The sequence below is a fragment of the Myotis daubentonii genome, chromosome 4, assembly GCF_963259705.1.
Source record: "Myotis daubentonii chromosome 4, mMyoDau2.1, whole genome shotgun sequence".
NCBI classification, from domain to species: Eukaryota; Metazoa; Chordata; class Mammalia; order Chiroptera; family Vespertilionidae; genus Myotis; species Myotis daubentonii.
The window spans coordinates 13,634,177-13,649,605 of NC_081843.1; the positions used below are offsets into that span (position 1 = coordinate 13,634,177).

The 15,429-nt window shown below is 49.7% G+C and overlaps 1 protein-coding gene across 9 annotated transcripts in view; it reads right to left on the reverse strand.

Moving 5' to 3' along the window:
• The window catches only part of UNKL (unk like zinc finger), a 52,520-nt gene that overhangs the window by 11,510 nt on the left and 25,581 nt on the right, over positions 1 to 15,429 (reverse strand). For 6 of the 9 annotated variants that reach the window (XM_059692601.1, XM_059692600.1, XM_059692599.1 and 3 more), the window contains 2 exons: positions 13,998 to 14,060; positions 4,207 to 4,384 (listed from right to left, as the gene is read on the reverse strand). In XM_059692601.1, the coding sequence (XP_059548584.1) occupies positions 4,207 to 4,384; positions 13,998 to 14,060 (241 nt within the window). The other 3 variants (XM_059692608.1, XM_059692609.1, XM_059692607.1) reach the window with 3 other exon arrangements.

Here is a 15,429-nt window from a genome sequence, read left to right on the forward strand (position 1 = left end):
GGCCCACATGCACCCTTCATGAGCTGATCTGGCCTATCTGCTCAGCCTGGGGCTCTGAACGTGCGGGTTACTTGGGCCTGAAAACATGGACTCAGCCCTCAGCACCTGCAGTCCTAGGATCAGATTAGAGAAGGTCAGCTTCGAAGCTAACAGAGTTCCAGAAGCACCGTTTGAATAACACGGGCACACAGGGGGAGGCAAACTTGACTGCTGGAGCCTTTGCTCACCTGGAAGCGATTTATTTCCCGATGCTCCCCCAGCCCCACCCCATGACTCGGCACCTAAGTGCACCCCTCTGCCCCCTCGGGTGCAGAGGAGCATCAGAGGGGCCAAGCCTGGCAAACCACAGCCTGCTTTCAGCTTACAAGGCCGACCAGGCTCCCAGGATGTGTCCTGGCCCACTTTCTCACCAGCAGTACTTCTTCCATCCTACCACACCTTGCTGCTCCCTGAGCGCAGGACCCAGTCTCCCAAAATAAAGGAAGAACTGACTTTTAAAAAGGCCTCAACACTCAAAATGCAGATGAACCCACCTACATACATAAATTGTGCCATCTGACCCAGAACCGGCCTTGCCAAGATCCAGGGACCTCCCCGATGGTAATGAAAAATTAGCTGAAAGCTGCTGAGTAATGGCTCTGGCAGAGCCCCGTTCCTGACGTGACACAGCACATTGGAGAGGCGCCGCGGTCCCAGGGTCAGGGACTCACGGGGACAACGCTTACCGTGCACAGAATCAAAGGCCAAACTGGGGGACCCGCGGCCGGGGGAGCTCCCCGCACCCACCCGGTCCGCGCCGTCCTCCCCCAACTACAAGACAGAGAAGCACCTGGCACACCTGCTACTCGCGGGTCTCCCTTTCCGACAGGGTAGGCGCGGGCGGCGATTCGCGGATGAGACGGGAAACCGTCCTCTCCCGGAGCAAGACGCCCACCTCCGCTAGGTGATGAAGGCTCCGCCGAGCAGCCTCGCGGCGGGCGCCCACGCAGGGACCCGCGGGCGCCTCTGCAGAGCAGCTCCTCAGGCGGCCCGATCGCCTTCCCCTCACGCCGCAGCCCTAGGAAAGCGGGTGCCCACCCCTGCTCTCCCACCGGGCGCGGGCACCGAGGACCAGAGCAAGCATCGGGAGGGGAGGGCAGGTACACCTGAGGGGCAAGGTGCGCGAAGGAGAGGTGGGGAGACGCACCTCACCTGGGGTGTTGGCAAGCGGAGGGGGCGCACCACACCGGAGGGGGGCGCACGGTGCGCTCCGCCTGACGACGACCCGCTCCCGGAGGACACAGGGCTGCGGATGCTGACTCACGGTCCGCTCCACTGCTGCCGCCGCCGCCGCCACCGCGGATTCAAATACGGCCCGCGGCCCGCCCACCGCGCTCCTGCCCCGCCCACGAGTGACGCAGGCCTTCGACGCGCCCCGCCTCCGGTCCCGCCCCGATTACGCAAGCCTTAGGGGGCGGTGCCCCACCCCGGCCCCGCCCACGAGTGACGCAGGCCTTCGACGCGCCCCGCCTCCGGTCCCGCCCCGATTACGCAAGCCTTAGGGGGCGGTGCCCACCCCGGCCCCGCCCACGAGTGACGCAGGCCTTCGACGCGCCCGCCCCCGGCCCCGGTCCGCCCCACGCCGACCCAAGGTGCTGGGAATCATGGCTCTCGCTGCTCTTTGCCGCTGGCCGCTTCCAGCAATGAGCTCCTCTGGTTACTGTTATTTTATTTTATTTTTATTTTTTTTTTTGGGGGGGGGAGGCTTGGAGGCTGGAAGAGAGGGAGGGAAGTGTGGTGTACCTGGGGTGGGGTTTGGGGCAGCAAGGGAAAGCAGGGTGGGAGGAAGGGGTAAGGGATAGCAGGAAGAGCAGATAGCAGGATCCTGTGGTTACTATTTTAATGGTCACTGTTTTTAAATTTTATTTATTTATTATTTATTTATTTATTTTATTCCTCACCTGAGGATATTTTTCCATTGGTTTTTAGGGAGAGTGTAAGAGAGAGGGAAAGACAGGGAGAAACATCGATGTGAGAGAAAGATTGGTTGCCTAGACCAGGGCCTGGGGAGGGGAGGAGCCTGCAACCAAGGTACTTGCCCTTGACCAGAATCCAACCGGGGATCCTTGGGTCCACAGGCAGACGCTCTATCCACTGAGCCAAACCGGCTAGGGTTGATAGTCACTATTTTTAAACATATATATTTTTTATTAATTTCAAAGAGGGAGGGGCAGATAGAAACATCAATGAGAGAGAATTATTGATTGGCTGCCTTTTGCATGCCCCCTACTGGGGATCTAGCCAAAACCAGGGCATGTGCCCTGACCCATAATTGAAGCATAACCTCCTGGTTCATAGGTCAACACTCACAACTGCAGGACTTAATGGTCACGATGATGATGATGATGATGATGACGACGACGATAATCCTCACCAGAGGATATTTTTCCATTGATTTTTAGAGAGAAAGAGAAACATGGATGTGAGAAAGACACATCGACTGGTTGCCTCCTGCATCGGGCAGGATGGAGCCCTTCAGTCCATGGGCTGACACTCTATCCACTGAGCCAAACCTGCTAGGGCAATGGTCACTGTTTTAATCTGAAACTGTTCATATGAAGTGAAAGGAAAAGGAAATGAAATCTGACCTGAGATGATTCCACAAAATCCATTAAATACAGAATAGTCTGGAAACCACACCTATTTTTTTAGTTTACTCTAAATGAATAAATGAATAATTTTAAAATGAATTTTGATTCAGTGCATTTGTAATGATATAACCTGAATGAAACTGTACCCCAGGAGGAAACATCCAGTCTACACCTGTTAGCCCCAAAGCACGTTAGTGGTGGGAGTTCTCAGCAGTGGAAACACTGCCCAGCGAGGGCCCTCCTGGGGCCAGAGGGCAGTTACTGCCATAACTGGGGCAGTATTAGGCCATAATCTTACATGTGATCTCAGGAGGGTGAGCACAGAAAACGTGAGGTTCACACTGATAGTAGAAGCTCATTATTTTAACAGCAGCAACAGAAATGTATTATCTGTAAATGGAGGCAATGTTGATCCTGATCAAAAATTCACCTCTTTACCTCCTGGTAGTTGGTTCAAGAAATATTTAAGTCAATGAAAGTATGCACAGCAAGATGGTCAATGACATACTAAAACAGGCTGAGGATGCCCCCTTAGGTGTTAGATAATGACTGCAAAAATTACTACAAATATGTAACTCCAATCTTAAGTCAAACCTGTCCACTGAGGCCCCTTTCAAAGCATAGATGCACCTGGTTCTGTATTTCGCTCAGGTGAGCAAAGCCTCACCTATTTAGGGGCAGGAATTTCAGTTTCCTAATTAATTTGCTCTTATGCTCAAATTTTACTATTACTACCTTTATATCGGGGTAAAGAAGCTTTCCTTTAAGAATTGTTTGTGCTTATCCATAACAATAAAATTTTGTGCTGCCCAGGCTGGGACTCTTATCGGAGCAGCAGCCAACTCCTGGCCAACAGCCACACCTCCCCAGCCAACTCTGGGACAGAGTTTGGAACTTCCAGAAACAGAAGGCCTTCCCTGAACCTCCCGGTACCAGGACAGAGATGTGTGTGAGGGTCAGCTGAGCAATGCAGAGCACCCTCCGCCGGTCCCAGGTGCCCCACCACTCCGATGTGGCCTGAGGGGGCCAAGGGGACAGGCACAGCCCACCACCACCCTCTTAGCTGTCAGTCCATCTTGCTCGTCCCTACATTTTCACCACAGTTCCCACGTGAGCCCCAGGCCTCCATCCAGGCCGTCAGGCAGGTTCCCCCAGCCTGGCTCCAATCACAGGGCTCATCAGTCCACAAACCCTCAATGACTCCTAGCAGCTAGGGAACCACTATAGTCGGCAGCCGTGCCCACTGCCTTCTGCACTCATCCCTACTCCCTCCCACCCTTGTCATAGCCCCCCACCCTCCAGTGCCCTGGCCGTTCCCCCCAACTCCCACTTCAATTTCCAGAGCCTCCCATTCTCTGCCTTGCCCTGAGGCCTGTGCAGTTGCCCCACCCGAGGGCTCCTCATCAGATCTGCAGCCCCAGCCCGGGCTGCTGGTAAGGCAGGTGTTTCCACGACCACGTGCCAGACAGTCAAGGTGACAGATGACCGAAATCACAGGTGGGTTTTCCACCTTATTCCCCAAATGCTACAAGGCAAGTGCTAAGAGAAGTCAGGGAAACCAGAGTCTTGGGCTTACCTGGGATGGACTCGAGGGCACTGCCAGTGGGGTCCAGTGGGTGGGCACGGGCCGAGAGAATGGGCAGAGCAGTGGGGGAGGAGCCGCTGGAACCAGCACTGGACGCCAGGCTGGACGCCACGCTGGAGCTCACGCTGGGAGCAAGCGGGTGAACCACTGTAAACACCGCCAGGTGGTTCTGTGCAGAGACACAAAGAAGATGAGCAGACGCACCTGCACCGACAAGAGCAGCATGACCTTAGTGCAGTCCCGGGCAGACAGAAGCACTGGCTAACTCCACTCCCAGAGCAAAAAGTAATGCAAGTGGACTTGACCCCTAACTGTGTACTTATTTACAATGACCTAGACAAGCAGATTCACTAGCTGCCAATCGCCTAGGGACAGGGACAAATGTATCTAGGACAGTGGTCGGCAAACTGCGGCTCGCGAGCCACACGCGGCTCTTTGGCCCCTTGAGTGTGGCTCTTCCACAAAATACCGACTTCTGCGCATGGGCCACGAAGTTTCAATCGCACTGTATGTGCGCCCACACGTGGTCTTTTGTGGAAGAGCCACACTCAATGGGCCAAAGAGCCGCATGTGGCTCGCCAGCTGCAGTTTGCCGACCACTGATCTAGGAAGTCTCATGTAATGAACTACTCTGCAGAAAGCGGTTTTCAAAAGTAGGCATTCAACACTAGAACACAAACCACCCACAGACAAAGTAGTTGAGAACCAGCCCTCTTCTGAAAACTGATGAAATGGTCCCATAACCTCATCACCGAAGAAAAGTAAAAAATGGGGACATTCACGTTATCTTTATATGATAGACAACAGATGGAACAGAGAGAGCTGGCCCAGTCTTGGATGAAGAGGCGCTGTGCACAAGAAAAGCCTGCAGTGAAAATGCCCCGGACAGAGCTGGGAGCCAGCCCACACTGCATTTATCATTTCATTTTTTAAAAATTTCTATTTGTATATTACAGTTTACTGTACATTCAATATTACTTGTATTATTTTCAGGTGTATAACATATTGGTTAGACAATCATACCAGGTGTACCGGTTAATAATGCGGATTTTGTAATCAAAGAAAACACGATAATTTCAAGAGAAACATCAAAAGTGCTTTATTCAAAGTAATTCCATCACTAGCTACACATTTCCCCCATCTTTCAGGTAATCTGTGGGTACCGTCCAATAGAACTTTTCTTATTTTGAGGCAAACCATTCAGAGACCCAATTTTCCACTTCTTTGTATGTTTTGAAGTGCTGCTCAGAAAGTGTGTGTGCCATCGATTCGAACAAGTGGTCATCTGAAGGAGCAAGGTCTTGTGAATACGGCGGGTGGGTTAATACTTCCCAGGCAAGATCTTTGAATGTGTCTTAACTGGTTTTGAAGTATACACCTGGTATGCTTTACAAAGTATTCCCCCTGATATTTCCAGTGCCCCACTGGTACCACACAGGTTTGTCCCTTCAGCTTTGTCTCCAATCCCGAAACCCCTCCCCTCTGGCAACCATCAGTCTGTTCTCTGTACCTATGAGTCTGTTTCTGTTTTGTTTGTTCATTTATATTGTTCTTTCTTTTTATCGATTTTATTTATTTTTAAATATAGTTTTATTGATTTCAGAGAGGAAGAACTGGTTTAACTGGCCATGAAGCAAAATTACTTTGCTGTGTCTTCTGGCACATTCTGGTCGTTTTACGATCAAAGCGTGGTTCAAGTTGATTATTTGTTGTTGGTAGCAATCAGTATTAACGGTTTCACCTGGTTTTAGGAGCTCATAATAGTAGTACACCTCACCTTCCTGATCCCCCCAAACGCAGAGCATTGTCTTCTTTCCGAAGCGATTTGGCCTTGCAGTCGATGTTGATGGTTGACCTGGATCAATCCATGACTTTGTGCATTTGGGATTCTCAAAATAAATCCACTTTTCATTGCCAGTCACAATTTGATGCAAAAAAGAAAAAAGAAAAGAAAAAAGACTTTCTTTCATGCCGCTGAAGCAACATTTTACTCATGACTTTTTGGTTTTCCATTTGTCTTTCGTTCAGTTGATGTGGCACCCATTTTCCTTCCTTTAAAGTCTTTCCCATTGTTTGTAAATGATCAAAAATTGTTTGCTGAGCAACGTTTAATATTTCTGCAAGTTGTTTTTGAGTTTGACAAGCATCTTCATCCAATAATGCTTGTAATTGTTGGTCTTCAAACTTTTTTGGTTGACCTGGACGTTCTTTGTCTTTCACATCAAAATCATCACTTTTAAAGTGTTTAAACCAGCGTTTACGCCCTGACCGGTTTGGCTCTGTGGATAGAGCGTTGGCCTGCGGACTGAAGGGTTCCAGGTTTGATTCCAGTCAAGGGCATGTACCTTGGTTGTGGGCACATCTCCAGTAGGGGGTGTGCAGGAGGCAGCTGATTGATGCTTCTCTCTCATTGATGTTTCTAACTCTCTCCCCCTCTCCCTTCCTCTCTGTAAAAAACCAATAAAATATATTTTAAAAAAATAAAAAATATATAAACCAGCGTTCACAAGTATCTTGAGATGGAGCATGTTCACCATAAGCTTCCCGAAGTATATGATAACTTTCAGCAGCACTTTTCTTCAGAATAAAGTAATGAATTAGAACTTCCCACAAATGCTCTTTTTTTGGGCACAAAACGACATTTTTAAGTGTAAAAATATCTATGATGTTAACACCTTCAGAAAACGACATATGAAGTTTTAAAGCTTGAGGTCAATTCAACAAAATAGCATACATATCAAATCACATATATATCAACATATGTGTAACTCCATCTATTGAAAAAAATCCGCATTATTAACCAGTACACCTGGTATACTTTACAAAGGTTTCCCCCTGATATTTCCAGTGCCCCACTGGTACCATACAGGTTTGTCCCTTCCGCTTTGTCTCCAATCCCGAAACCCCTCCCCTCTGGCAACCATCAGTCTGTTCTCTGTACCTATGAGTCTGTTTCTGTTTTGTTTGTTCATTTATACTGTTCTTCCTTTTTATTGATTTTATTTATTTTTAAATATAGTTTTATTGATTTCAGAGAGGGAGAAGGAGAAAGATAGAAACATCAATGATGTGAGAGAATCATTGATCAGCTGCCTCCTGCACGCTCCTACTGGGGATTGAGCCTGCAACCCAGGCATGTGCTCTGACAGGCATGTACCTATGACCTCCTGGTTCATAGGCTGACATTCAACCACTGAACCACACCGGCCGGACCGCACTGAGTTTAAAGGCAGACTCTGAAGTTACTAGGACATCGGGAGTCAGAGCTCTATGGAGGTGAAATGATGTGATGTCTGGGTTCTGCCTCAAAATAATACAGAAGTTAACCTGGGGTTGGGGCAGCTACAACAAGACCAATGACAAGGTGGCGTTACCAGTTTGTCACCTAAGGGAAGTTTTCCATAATAAGGAGTGTTACTATGCATTTTGTCAGACAGAAATCTGCAGAGAACAGTTTTTCAAAGTGAATATTACTTGGCCCCACGGCCTGTGTTCACGGGCTCCCAACCCCCTCCACTGGCTTTGCTCAAGAAAGCGCCCCTTGGCAGACCACGGTCCCCAGGTGCAGAGACCCTGGAACTGATCACCACTGTATGTTTGAAGTGACAATCCTATATAATAAAAGACTAATATGCAAATCGACCAAACGGCAGAATGACCAGTCGCTATGACACGCGCTGACCACAAGGGGGAAGACGCTCAATGTAGGAGCTGCCCCCTGGTGGTCAGTGTGCTCTCACAGGGGGAATGCGGCTCAGCCAGAAGCTGGGCTCACATCTGGCGAGCGCAGCGGCAGTCGGACATCCCCCGAAGGCTCCTTAACTGCAAGAGGGCGCAGGCCGGGCTGAGCCCCCGCCCCCCTCCAGTACACAAATTTCATACACCAGGCCTCTAGTTTAAAAATAAAAACTCAAACTGCAGAAGTCTGGAGAGTTGTGTCCCCTACGCTCCCTGAGGTCACCCACAAGCAAGCGTTCCTGTCCCTCCAGCCGTGAAGGTGTGACCACAGGCCCCCCTATAACCCATGGAGGACACTGCAGATGCCCAAATTAAATCCCACACACAGCCTGACCTGGAGCCACCAGCCTGAGGCACGCACTGTGACTTCACTTACCCACACAAATCAAGTCACACTGCGGGAGGACATGCCCCGTGAAAGACACCAGGGACAATTTGTCCTGGAATTTGATGACAACATCCTGTTGGGCCCTTTCACTGAGGCCATGGTAGTTACACACGTACCAGGATGGGCCAAGCATGGGGTCCCCATCACCAAGGGAGTGTGACACACATGGCAAGATGGGGAACCCTGCCCATAATAGCTTTGTCTGCCTGGTTCATTTTCTTCTTTCTTATGGTGAAATACACTAACATAAAATTTACCACTTTAATCGTTTTTATGTGCACAATTCAGTGGCACTAAGGACATTCACATTGTTGAGCAACATCTCCACCATCCATCTCCATAACTTTCCCATCTTCTCAAACTGAAACTCTGTCCCCATCAAATACTTACTCCCACCCCCTACCTCCCCCAGCCCCTAACACTACCATTCCACTTTCTATCTGCATGAATCTGACTCTTCCAGGGACCTCTTATGCATGAAATCATACAATACGTGGTCCTTCGTGTCTAGCTCACTTCACTTAGCAAAGTTATCTTTTTTTATGGACTGAATGTCTATGTCCCTCCAAGACACCAGTGTTGAAGCCCTAAGCCCCAGATGACTGTGTTTGGAGACAGGGCAGTGAAGGAGGTGATTAAGGTTAAATGCGGTAGTAAGGGTGGGGGGTCCTGATCCGATAGGACTGGTAAGACTGGTATCCTTATAAAAAGACAAAGAAATACCAGGATGTGCACACACAGAGAAATAGAATGTGAGCACATACGAGACTCGGGCAGTCTGTAACCCAAAAGAGAGGCCTTGGGGAAATCAAACCTGCCTACCCTTTGATTTTGGACTTCCAGCCTCCAGAACTGTGAGGAAATGAATTTGTTATTTTAGCCAGCCAGTCTATGTTTTGTTATGGCCCAAGCTAATAGTCTTGAAGGTTCACCCGAGTTGTAGCCTTATTAAGGCTGAATAATATTCCACGGTATGTATACACCACAGTTTGCTTATCCATTCATCTGCTGATGGGCACTTCGGTTGCTTCCATCTTTTGGCAATTCTGAATCATGCTGCTATGAACATGGGTGAACAAACATCTCTTTGAGACACTACTTTCAATTCTTTTGGGTATACAGTATATCCAGAGGTGAAATCGCTCCATCGTATGGTAGTTCTATTTTTAATTTTTCAAGGTACTACCATACTGTTTTCTAATGCATAAAAGTTGCAATTTCTCCACATTTTCACCAACACCTCTTATTGTCTGTTTTTGTTTGTTTCTTACAGCAGCCATCTTAATGAGTATGGAAGTCATATCTTATTGTCAATGTGTTAGATAGGACAAGGATCTCAATGGACAGTTCTAAATGTTATTTCTTGCGAAATGTTAAAATATAGCACAGTATTTTGCAGATGCAGCAGTGAATAGGATAAGTTGAAGGGGGAACTCAAGGCATGACAGTAGCCAACTGCAAAGAAGCAATCAACATGTCATTGACCAAATAATGTAGGTAAGCAATGGCCAAGCCTCCCTTCGAGGAGGCTTAGCTTTGGATGTGAATCCTTTCTCTCCTTTACTTGCTGCAAGTAAATAAAACTACCTCGTGACAACCACTTCTTGTTTTTTGTTTAATTCTCTCCCGAGGGTATTGGTTTTTAGAGAAAAAGGAGGAAGAGAGAAACATTGATATGACAAGCACCAATCTGTTGCCTCCCATACGTGCCCCAACCAGAGACTGAACCCGCAACCTTTTGGTGTATGGGATGACACTCCAACCAACTGAACCACCCTGCAGGGCTCACCTCTGTCTTTTTATTTTTATTGACTTTTAGAGGAAGGGAGGGGGGGAGAGAGAGAACCATCAATGTAAGAGCACAACACTGATTAGCTGCCTCCTATATGCCCTCTACCAGGGATCAGCCAGCAACCCCAGACATATGCCTTGACCAGGAATCAAACCAGCAACTCTTTGGTGCCCAGGCCAATACCCAACCTACTGAGCCACACCGTCCAGGTCCTCTTTTTATTTTACTTTTTTAAGATTTTTAATTGATTTTTAGAGAGAAAGGAAGAGAGAGGGAGAGAAACATTGATGTAAGAGCAAAACATCAATCAGCTGCCTCCTGCACATCCCTCATGGGGATCGAGCCCACAACCTGGTCAACCCTTTGGTGCATGGGAGGATGCCCAACCGACCGAGTCACACTGGCCAGGGCTCACCTCTTGCTTTTGAATAGAGTACCCCAAGTGGCGAACCCCTTGAGTTTGGTAACAGATGTGAATTGTATTTCCCCAATGACCAGTGGTGTTGAGCATCTTTTAATGTGCTTATGAGCATTTTGTGTATCTGCTTTGGAGAAATGTCTATTCAAGTCCTCAACCCATTGTTCAGTTGGATTGTTTTGTTGCTGTTGAGTTGTAGGAGTTCTTGTTAAATTGTGGATGTTAACCCCTTATCAGACACATGATTTGCAAATTTTTTCTCTCATTCCCGTGGGCTGCCTTTTCCTCTGTTGACAGTGTTCTTTGACACGAAAGTTTTTTTGTTTTCCAGCATGTTTGTACTGATTTTAGAGAGAGAGGAAGGGAGAGCAAAGGAGAAACATCCATGTGAGAGAGAAAAATTGATTGGCTACCTCCTACATGCCCCTATTGGGGACCAAGCAATCCGGGTATGTGCTCTGGCTGGGAATTAAACGGATGACCTTTTGGTGCACGAGATGACACAACCAACTGAGCCACACTGGCCAGGGGACACACAAGTTTTTAATCTTGATGATGTGTGATGTCTATTTTCTCTTTTGTTGCCTGTGCTTTTGGTGTCATATCCAAGAAACCATCACCAACCCCAGTGTCACGAAGCTTTTCCGTCTGCCTGTTTTGAGTGGCAGGCTGGAGGAGAGCCACTTCCACCAACATGAGACACTTGGCCAAGTGGACCCTGGAGTGACTTGGGGTCTCACCAAAGTGATAACCTTGAAAGTGTGCATGTTACAATAGGCTGACGTAGTTCAGAGAGAACGGGGGTCGGGAAGAATTAACCAATGAACTTATAGGTATGTATGCAAAACCCACGGACGGACAATAGTGCGGGAAAGGCCTGGGAGGGGACGGGTGCAGGTGGAGGGGATCAATAGGGGGGAAAGGGGGTGACATCTGCAATACTTTCCACAATAAAGATGCATTTTTTAGAAAAGTGTGCATGTTAGCAAAGAAACAAGTGCCCCGAGGTGCTCAGGATGATGACTGTCCAACCCCGCGGCTTGCACTCCCACCAAATGGCCGAGGCCCCAGAAACAAGAGCCACAGCCAGGGCTGGTAACACAGGGACAGTGGGGACCCACGGACCTGCAGCTGACACAGAGGAGATGGGGGGGGTCCCAGGGACGTATTGACCGGCGCCCACGTGCAGGGAAGGGGTCCCCAGGGCAGCCGCCTGTCCGAGAGAGCACTGTGCCGCCTCAGCGTACCCTCCAGCCTTTCTACCTGAGCAGGAATCTGGGGGCAGGGAGTGAGGGGTGGGAGTAGGTCTTGGGGGGGGGGGGGCGGCGGGGGGGGAAGGGCTGGCAACACTAACCTAGCCTAGGGACCCTTGCAGCTGGCCCTTTAATCCTGCCACCCTGGCGCTCGCTGCCCCTGGAGCCAGGCTTTCGGACGGAGTGGATGGGGTCTCTGAGCACAGGCAAGAGCTGGCTTGCAGATGAACGTGGCCAGTTTACTCCCAGCGCCGAGTGGGGCAGGTGCCACCATGTGAGGCACAGCAGCTGGTGGCAGCGCGACCCCCAGGGCGGCTCACACACTGGGACCGCCCACCCTTTCCGGGGGCTGCTGGGCCCTGACTGGCATGGGGTCCCTCGCCGTGCGACTTCCTCCCGCAGCCCTGAGACAGGCAATGTGCCCACTGGCCGCCTTATCCCTCACATGTCATGTTTCAGGTTCTTAATGAACATCCTGTCAAATTTCATCTTTTAAGGAAAAACCATCACAAAATAACTGAGTTGCATTTTTCCTTTCAACTGTCCTTCTGCCGCGTTCACACGCCTGCTTCGGGAGCTCTGAAGAGAACACGTGACTACAGAAGCTGCTCAGACAGCCATTTGGAGAGAAACCTGCCCTGGGGGGGTGCGGCGGGGGGCGCCCAGAAGACCAGGGAGAGGGGAGGAGAGGGGCTGTCAGGTAGGACCTTAAAGATCCCCAGACAGGGTCGGCCGGTGAAGTCCTGCCGGAGGGGAGCCCCGGCTGCCTGCCCCCTCGCCAGGCCTTCCGGATGTTTTCAGCTCTGCTGGTTACAGGGACGGATGAAAACAAGTGTTCTGAGTCCCTAGGGCACCGGTTTTGAAAAAAAGAAAAAAAAAAGGTTTCTCCAGACAGACTCGGTTTGAACAAGCCTGAAAGCTGGGCTGGGCAGAACAGAGAGCAAGGTCCCAACTTTGCTGAAGCCTCGGGACAGGGGGCTCCGCTGGAAGCTCCCCTCAGCCTCACCGAGGAGGGGAAACAGTGAGCAACACCCCGAAGAACATCCAGCCATCATCTCAGGATGGGACAATAAGCTGTGGCCTGGAGCAGCGGTCGCCAACCGGTGGTCCGTGAGGTCCCAAAGGTTGGCGACCGCTGACCTAGAGAGACCAAGTCCATGATCCTGGACGCTGTCTGGGCTGACCTGTGTCCCCAGACCCTCCTATGTTCAAGTCCTGACCCCAGAACCCCGAGTGTGACATTACCTGGACACGGGATCTTTAGCGCCCTGGGAATCGAGTTAAATTCGGGTGGGTCCTCATCACTGTGACTGGTGTCTTTATAAAAAGGGGAGACTTGGAGACAGACAACAGGCACAGGGGAGATGCTGCGAGGAGACAGGGAGAAGGCAGTGTTCCTGACCCCAGGCTTCCAGCCTCCACACTGCAGAGGACCCACTTCTGTTTCAGCTCCATCCGCAGCGCTTGGCTACAGCGGCCCCAGGACACTGATCAGAGCAGCTACTGGTGCTCATCTTACTTCCCCGTGGGGGAAACTTTCAAAGGTTTGGGTCTTATTATTTCCAAGGCACGGGCAGACCTTGTTTTATTGCGCTTCGCAGATGTTGCCTTTTTTTAAAAAAAAAAAACAAACAAACTGAAGGCAAAACCCTCCAGCAGGAAAAAGATTACAATTCACCTAACTGACATACTCCCTTTATTGCAGTGGTCTGGGAGCCAAACCACAGTTTCTCCAAGGTCTGCCTACACGATGCAATTTTTTAAACATTAAAACAAAGGACACATGGAACAGACGACTTTAAGAAGATAATGAAAAACACAGTTAAACGCCCTGGCTGGGTAGCTCAGCTGGTTAGAGCATCATCCCGATACCAGGTTGCAGGTTTGATCCCCAGTCAGGGCACAAACAAAAGATGTGTGAATGCATAAATAAGTGGAACAACAAATTAATGTCTCTCTCTCTCTCTCTCTCTCTCTCTCTCTCTCTCTCTCTCCTGCTCTCTTGCTCTTTCTGTCTCACACAATCTCTCCCATCAATAAATTAACTAAGTAAATACGTAGTTAAATTACACGTGAACATTAACCAGGCCACTTTGTGCCAGGAGTGAGCATGACCAAGTTAGGAAGCCATAACCCAGGCCTGCTGTCCCGCGACCACAGGACGATGGAAATCCCGCCACAGGAGAATGGTACCTGCTTACTGTCGTGCTCACTGGCTTTCTGGCTGCCGTCAGCAGGTGAGTCCCTCCACTTTGCCTACAACAGAAAAAAGAAAACATAGTTGATTAAAAATAAAAATACACAGAGACCCAAGCTTTGACAAATACTAAAGTCTCCTAACATAGAAAAAGCATTCAGATCTGCTAGCTCTGTATCGGTCCTCCTGGATTCCATTTCTTACACCTGGACTTTGACCTCTGACCTCCAGGCTAGGCTGTGTGAAGGTAGCATGCAGCTCCATGCACCCTGAACCCACAACGGGGACAAACCCCAGACAAGCCTTTCACTACGGGGTCCCCTTCAAGAGCTGGGGAGTTTTGGAAAGACTGACACCTGAGGCCAAGAATGACTTAGGGCAATTTCCTCCCCACCCCTGGGCAGGCGGCCTCTCCCCTCCCCTTCCAGAACACCACCTCTTTCTTTTGTTCTTTTTTTGTTAATCCTCACTGGAGGATATTTTTCCATTGATTTTTAGAGAGAATGGAAGGGAGGGGAGAGGCAGAGAGAAACATTGATATCAGAGAGACACGTTGATTGGTTGCCTCCTGCACGCCTGGCCGGGGAACCTGCAACCAAGGTACATGCCCTTGATTGGAATCGAACCTGGTACCCTTCAGTCCATAGGCCGACACTCTGTCCACCGAGCCAAACCGGCTAGGGTGAGGAGACCGGGTATCGAGCCTGCAACCCAGCATGTGCCCTGACTGGGAATTGAACCAGTGACCTCTTGGTGCAAGGGCCAACACTCAACCACTTAACCATACCGGCTGGGCTCAAATCATTTTAAAGAACACTTCTTAGAGGATTTTAGCTTCTTCCTCATTTTTCACTCCCAGCCCTCGGGTCCATGTGAATTGTCTCATGGAAAGACAACCAGTTGTCATGGAAAGACAACCAGGGCTGAGTCCAGCTAGAGAGGTGGTGGCTGCATCCTGTGAATGCACAAGATGCCACTGTTGTCCAGCTGGTGTGGCCCAGTGGTTGAGCGTCGACCTATGCACCAGGAGGTCACGACTGGATTCCTGGTCAGGGCACATGCCGGGGTTGGGGGTTCGATCCCCAGCCGATCAATGATTCTCTCTCATCACTGATGTTTCTATTGATCCCTCTCTGAAATCAATAAAAATCCTATCTAATAAAAGAGAAAAATGGTAATTGGCGTACGACGATACCCTTTTCATTGGCTAATCAGGGCTATATGCAAATTAACTGCCAACTAAGATTGGCAGTTAACTGCCAACAAGATGGAGGTTAATTTGCATATGTAGGCACAATGCAGGGAGGCGAAAGGGAAAGCAGGAAGAAGCCCCCTGCCACTGACTGTGATCGGAAACCCAGGGGGGAGCTAAGAGCTGGGGGGCAGGACAAAGGCGGCCCTGGGGCCGCCTTTGCCCTGCCCCCCAGC